Genomic DNA, 7,390 nt, shown 5'->3' with positions numbered 1-7,390 from the left:
TATGTGAGGAGTTTCTGAAGCGGCCCTTCCATCCCCAAGAAACATGGTTTGGTTTTCAACACTGGTTCGTTTCCTCTTTTTGTTTGCTTGTTTGTTTGTTTGTTTCATTTATTTATCTTGTTTATGGTTTTTGTCACAATATTTCAGAGGGTTTTGACACCACAACCCCACCTCTGAGAAAAACTCCAGGATCTCTCTCTCTCTCTCATCGGTCTCTTTGAAGAGAAATGCGCTTTTTAGTTGTTTAGATCAAAGAAGTTGCATTAACTGCGTTGTTTTGATTGTTGATATCAAAGATAGTGAGAAATGTAGCTTCTAATCCATCCCGGACTCTAGTTCTAGTTCTGCAGGGAGATCAGAGAAAGACAGTTCTTGACTGCTGCATAAAACCAAGTCTGTCACTTAGCTCGAAGCAACGATGGAGAGTAGATGCATCTTACAAAATTACTTAACCAAAGGAATTTATCCAGAAGTAATCGGCTAGTCCTTCAGAAGTTTCATTACCCCTACCCCCTTAATATCCTTTGTGTTTTTGTTTCTTTTTGTTGTTTCGTTTTTGTGTGTTTGTGGTTGTGCTTTGTTTTGTCCTTTTTTGCAAAGCTTTCCAGTAAAGAAAGTAAAATATATACCGGTGTATTGCGATTCGTGAACAAACTAGAATGTTCCAAGGAACACGTGTGTCGCCTGCTTTGTAGTTTCCTAAAAGTTGCAAATAAATCTTATAGTGATCAGCTATATTTTACTATTAGCATGATAGTTTATGCATTCGCCTGCAAAGAAGAAATGGCATCCATAGATTAGTATAAGACTGCAATAGAATCTGACAAGCAAATGTTGCTCTCTAATCCTCAAATGAATAATTAAATAGAAAATGTTAGAAATAACTACAAGTATCTATCATTTATTAATACGTGTTTCCAAAAATCCTCCAAAGAGATTTTGTTTGTCTATACTGCAATGATCCACGAAGAATACCAATCCCGATGTATTTTCATAGTATTTAAATATAAGTTAATATGGTAAGCAAATATGATACAGTTTCAAAGCACTGTATCATAAGCTCAACGTGTTTCCAACAATCCTCCAAAAGTGATTTCAGTTTGGCTTTACTGCAATTGTCAGTCTACTATGATCCATATGAGTGGATTGTAGTGCTAGTATTTTTCATAATAGCTTATGACAAACAGTGCACATGCTAAATTGCTAAATAACATAGACTTACCTCTTAGATGTCAAAAATATTCCGTCAATTGATCTTCCCAAGATTAGTCTTGTTAGGATCTTACTGGCAATGGATAAAAGCATAATGCCTCGCCAATTTCCACACACTGCGACAGGTCCCCTTTCTTGTGTAGTTTAACCAGGTTTCCTGTTTTCCACGCATCTGGTACTTTTTCCTTTTCCCTTATCTTTTGCAGAAGTGGTTGTAACATCTCTGCTGACTTTGTTGGAATAGCTTTGAGTGCCTCAGGAGGGATATAATCTGGACCAGCTGCCTTTCCATTTTTCAGTGTCTTTATAGCCTTGGTGATTTTTATTTTAGATGGTGGCCCTGCATTTATGTGAAGTTCTTCTTTCATTGGTGGTATACTTGCAAGACTGGGTGGTGGTGGTCGATTTAGAACAATTTACGCTTATCGTTCTTGACGGCCATATTTGGAAATCGTCCAGACCTGTTGATCGTACGGATGGGTTAAATGTTTTGTTTTCTTTTTACTTGCATGGCAAAAATATGTTTCGCGAATGCAAAATGAAAATGAAACCATTTTTTCTGTGTTTATTTTCAGAAAATACATTGTTTACACCAGCTATAGTCTCTGCAGGCATGCTTGTGAAAATGTCCTAAGATGTGTCTTAAGACGTGTCTTAGGATATTACTAAGACATTTTAGGACTATCCGAATTGTAAAACGAAAGTGTCTTAGGAATATCTTTAGTTAAGATGTCGTAAATTCCATTCCAAGCAGTTCTCTCTCCTTTTTTTCTTTTTTTTAATTTTTGTAAAATAAATATTACATGTTGTTCCTATGTCCATATGCCATCATATGCATGCACGAATGTAAGATGTGGGTGGGTGGGTGGGGGAGTCATTGGGTTCGGTCCCCTGGGATTTTTTGGAGTTATTAAAAGTAAGTATATCTAGTAAACTAACCCCCTACAAAACATTGGTCCTGGTAAAAATGGCAAGGAAAGTCATTTTTATGAACATGCTCTGATTGATTGATTGTATGTCGTTTTACGTCCCATTCGAGAATTTTTCACTCATACAGAAACTTCACCATATACCGGTGAAGGGCTTCAAATTTTGACCTTTACTCGGCACCTAGGACCACTGAGCAGTGAAGGATCTTTATCGTGCCAACGCCGTGACACGGGGCATCGGTTTTTAACGTCTCATCCGAAACCTGCAACTTTCACTTCAAAGTGCCGAGCGCATGGCGAAGGAACAGTTGCTACCTATTTTTTTATCGACTTAGGTCAGTTGCAATCAACAGGAATCTCTTTGCCTAAAGTAGCTTTACAAAATCAAATACAATATAAATTTAAAAAACTTGTATAAAATGCATATATAAATTTTTTATATCTCTTAATACTAATCAAATAACTGTAAAAAAAAAAAAAAGGACATCATGTTGTGCGGGAATAAATTTTTTCATACTTCTAAATACTTATCAAATAATTATAAAAAGATCATCATATTGTGCGGGAAAATTATTTTCAATGGAAAAATCATAATTGTTTCTTTTCCCTAAGAAAAACGCGATGATTTTAGTCAGTTATCGACCCCTACATCTACCGAACTTATTACAAACTTGAAAAAATAAAAAAAGAAACGAAAATGTGCTATTAAACAAACATTTCTCCATTATTTCTTAAAGACCCCCCTCCAATCTTTTTTTTTATAACTTCTATATCTCAAATCCTGAAGTAACGTCATCACCGAAAAGTTATCCAATCAGGTTCAAATAATCATTTATCATACCGAAATTTGCAAGAATATTGACCAAACCGAGCACATTTTTTTTTCAAAGTGAGTTAATGTTCGATATTAACGCACTTTGAAAAGAAATATGTTTTTTTTTCAACGTGCGTAAACTTGATCCCAAATTTAAGTGCGTATTTTTTCAAAGTGCTCTGTAACATGGCTCCAAAGGGGATATTTTTGTCAATTTCATAAATTCATTGATGAAAGTGAATGAGGGCACCCGAATGCTGAAATGGTATTACATTTACTTCATATTCATGAAAAAACTGGACTCAGCGTTTGACTGAAAAATTGATAGGGTATTAGTCTTCATTTCATTTTTAAATAGAATACTTCTTTTGTTCATATTACTTCTGAAACAAGACTTCTCCATTGGAACCAAGTTCACTCGACCATGTTCAAATTTACTTCAAATTTGTGGAACACCTTTTAATTTTATTTCTAACTGGAATTGAGCAAAATGAACTGTCTGTAGGAACTATCATGTATTAATTCTCTTTATTAATTCTCTTATTTCTCTTTATTAACACTCTTTGACTACATCGATCTACATACAAAAATTCAGTGTGTAAAATACAGTTAGTTTTAAGAATAAGAAGATAGTTTTGAGTGAAAAGGCACTTACATGTACTAAGTCGAGATATGAATGGAAGTAACTATTGCTAATAGATAAAATTCGTCGATATATCTGAACGTCGATTTTAGTAAATGCGAATTATGTCTAAATATACCGAGTATTCAATCCATTCATATCTGTTATTCATTCAATGTCATTAAATTTGAGGCTATTAGGGATGGAATACCTAAATAGATAAACAAGAGGTTTTTTATAAAGTATTTTATTTTGGACAAATAGTTCATACATTTCAGTTCTTAGAAATAAAAAGAATAAGAAATTGACATTTTTTGAAAGGAGCCTCTAGGGGTTTCTAAACAGCTGAATTTATGTTCGTTATGTCCCAGTTAACTCGAAATCAAAGACAACACAGAGTCCGCCACATCCGTTTCATATTCGGATGTTTTATTGACTATAGACGCTAAGGGTCAACAAACAACTAAAATGTGACAAATGAGCTTCAGCTTTCCCATCGTCAACTTTGCTTATGTATGTAGTAATATTCCGCTATCACCTGCCCGTGTGTTTATGTCTCACAACTTATTCGACACTCAAGAGTATGCTCTAATTTTTAAACCGAGTTGCTACTGAGTTGATGTTACAGGGATTTCAATAACATCGTTTAAAGTCAGCATTTGAAAAATTCTATGGTCGTTAAAATGACCTTGTTAGCAAAAATAAACTATAATTGGTTAGTATTTTGACTGAAATATTTCGTATCAATTTTTAGGCCTTTGTTTCTATACTAAATTTAACTACTGAATATTCCGTCTACCTGATCAATACATAGTTCTCACGGCGGGTGTGACCGGGATGGTCATATCTCCTTTTTTAGCTCACCTGAGCTGAAAGCTCAAATGAGATTTTCTGATCATCCGTTGTCCGTCGTCCGTCCGTCCGTCTTGACTGGAAGCATCCTGGGATAGTGTAGATTCTAAATTGTTCAAATCATGACCCCTGGGCTAGGGCGGGGCCACATTAGGGAATCCAAGTTTTACATTGAAATATGTAGAAAAAAATCTTTAAAAATCTTCTTCTCAAGAATCACTGGACCAGAAAAGCTGAAACTTATGCGGAAGCATTCTGGGGTAGTGTAAATTCAAAATTGTTCAAATCATGACCCTCAGGGGTAGGGCGGGGTCGCAATAGGGAATTCAAGTTTTACATTGAACTATGTAGAAAAAAATCTTTTAAAATATATTCTCAAGAAACACTGGCCCAGAAAAGCTGAAACTTAAGTGGAAGCATCCTGGGGTAGTTTAGATTCTAAATTGTTCAAATCATGACTCCCGGGGTAGGGCGGGGCTACAATAGGGAATCCAATTTTTGCATTAAAATATAGAGGAACAATCTTTAAATTCTTCTTCTCAAGAACCACTGGGCCAGAAAAGCTGAAACTTATGTGGAAGCATCCTGGGGTAGTGTAGATTCTAATTGTTTAAATCATGACCCTCAGGGGTAGGGCGGGGCCACAATAAGAACTACAAGGGTGGAAATCCGGTGAAAAACAGCAAGGCCAAAGTTATTTAGGTGAGTGTTGTGGCCCGAGGGCCTCTTGTTGTTTTCAGAAACTAAAATTCCCATTTTTTTTCAGAAAGTGTATTGTTTTGTTTACACTAGCTATCAGATTAAAGTAAGCTTTTATGAACATAAACATGTTAAGACTCATTATGATAACGAAGGCTTATAAAAGCAACCGAATTAAACCAGATTGATTATTTACGCCAGCTAAATGACAATGGTGAGTACTTGATTTAGAGGTCTGTTGGTTTTTTCATCTTATTATAAATTTGAACTTTGCTTCAACTATTTTTATATGATGTATGAAAATTTATTCAATTAACACTAACGGCCTCAGGCAAACAGTTTATTTCTTGGGCCCGACAAAACGCATGTTGCCCTCGAATCCAGTCAATACTGTTCAGCAGGAAATTAATTCGCGGAGTTAATATTCGCTATATTCGCGGAAATAAAAAATTGCAAAAATTGATTGTATCAACAATTTGGAGAAATTTGTGTTTACTTTGGTTGGTGTTGGGATAGTTTACTCACTCTTTCTATCTAGAGAAAGCATTTTCTTTGAGAAGTTTCTTGAGGGAGAATGTACATTTGAAAATATCACTTTTATTCAACGGATAAATTACAATTAGTCATTGTTGAAAATGATATTTCTGTTGAAATATTTGAACATCTCAAGTTCTTTAAATTTTGCATTTTTGTAAGCATTCATTGAGATCTCTTAATTATCTTCAATCTTTTCCTATAGGAAACGTATTACAGATTATTACGACCTGATGAAAACCCTAGCTTGGGCCTATTTGCGAAAAACCAATTTTCCGACGTCTTCAGTGTCGAAGATCATGTGACAAATGGATCGAAAGCGGGATACGATTCGCGATACATTTCCTGTTGCAAGACATGGGAAGCAGTTGTAGATTTTGCTGCTAATACGTTTACAAATCCAAAAAGGATTGTACAGATAACCATAAAATATCCAACAATCCAAAGAATAGATTTGACGGATCCAACTAAGCAAATGATGTATTTTCCATGCAACCAAAAAGCAATAAATTATGTCAACCGTTTTCAGGAGGTATTGATCCTGGACAAGGTTCCTCCAGATTGCCTTTCCGCCCCCGTGGTTTTACCGTCGTAAAACTGATATACATTCAATATTTGGCACTAACATTTTAGAAGATTTACTATAACTTTTGTCATGTTTTGAATCGCAATGTGTTTTTAACTAAATTTTGAAATGATCATTTGTATTTAAGTTTTAAAAGTGACTATAATGTTTTTATGACAAACGAATACATTTGAAAGAAATGAATGGAAATAATGATTTCTGTTATTCAAAAAATAAATCATATAATAAAAGAAGTGTACAAATACTGCTGATTATATGTTCAATATAATGTATGTAAAGAATTTACAATATACAAAATTTAACTATTAATACTAATAATTCTAAGACATTACTATTTTTAAGGTTATTATTTATTGATGCATGCACAAATATGTATCATTTTAACTTAATTATTAATATAAATAACACATGTACAATGTTAATTTTAACCTAATACTAGAACTAGTACTCTTTTTTAATATTGATATACGTACATCTTTGTGCTTTTGTTATTTGAAAAAGCATAATATGATTTCTTTCAACAGAGATTTCTTCATCTCGATGTTACATATGTTTGTCTGAAAATTCCGTACCCCCTTCCTGCCTATTCAAATTATTTTGGAAGCAAATTTATTTTCATTAAGTGTCTTTAATTCATTTTTTTTAATTGAAAAATACTTAGGATGGGCTTTTCTCATGGTCGATTATTTGCATGACTTTTAAAATGCATTTTTTTTAAAAAAAGTACAGGTTGGAGCCTTGCTGTTCTTGCAAAATTTTCTATATTCTGTGTAAAATTTTGCCACACTATCCTAGCCCAGGGGTCCTTCCTCTGAACAAATCTGAATCTCCACTACATTACAGTTGGAAGGTTATTCCCTATCCCCTATTGACTATTCGAATGGCGAACCGCATGCTGTGGCCGGTTCCCTATTCAAATTACCGTAAGTGTCCTAATAATTTTTTTTTTTTTTTAGAAAAACTTGAATGACTCATCGTAATACATGTTAAAGAAGCGAAACAAAGACTTCACTAAACCAATGTAGCTAGCCTGATCAAAATGATGACAATGGAAATAATATACCATTAAAAGGTAAATCTTGTGCCAGGGCCAAGTTAAAACCATCCCATATTTAGACCTTCATCTTTTATTAAAGGAGGGG

General features: G+C 34.2%; 1 protein-coding gene across 1 annotated transcript; it reads left to right on the top strand.

Moving 5' to 3' along the window:
* Window positions 1–5,269: 5,269 nt before the first annotated feature.
* LOC133183966 (uncharacterized) lies at window positions 5,270–6,296 on the top strand. The gene is made up of 2 exons (XM_061318836.1): window positions 5,270–5,342; window positions 5,868–6,296. The coding sequence occupies exons 1-2, from the start codon at window positions 5,334–5,336 to the stop codon at window positions 6,255–6,257; spliced, it is 399 nt and encodes a 132-aa protein (XP_061174820.1). The 5' UTR covers window positions 5,270–5,333; the 3' UTR covers window positions 6,258–6,296.
* The last annotated feature ends 1,094 nt before the right edge of the window (window positions 6,297–7,390 follow it).

Source organism: Saccostrea echinata, unplaced genomic scaffold (assembly GCF_033153115.1).
Source record: "Saccostrea echinata isolate AGI-Se365-2 ecotype Australia unplaced genomic scaffold, CSIRO_AGI_Sech_v1 ptg000009l, whole genome shotgun sequence".
In the NCBI taxonomy this organism is placed as follows: Eukaryota; Metazoa; Mollusca; class Bivalvia; order Ostreida; family Ostreidae; genus Saccostrea; species Saccostrea echinata.
This window is presented reverse-complemented; position numbering and strand designations above follow the sequence as displayed.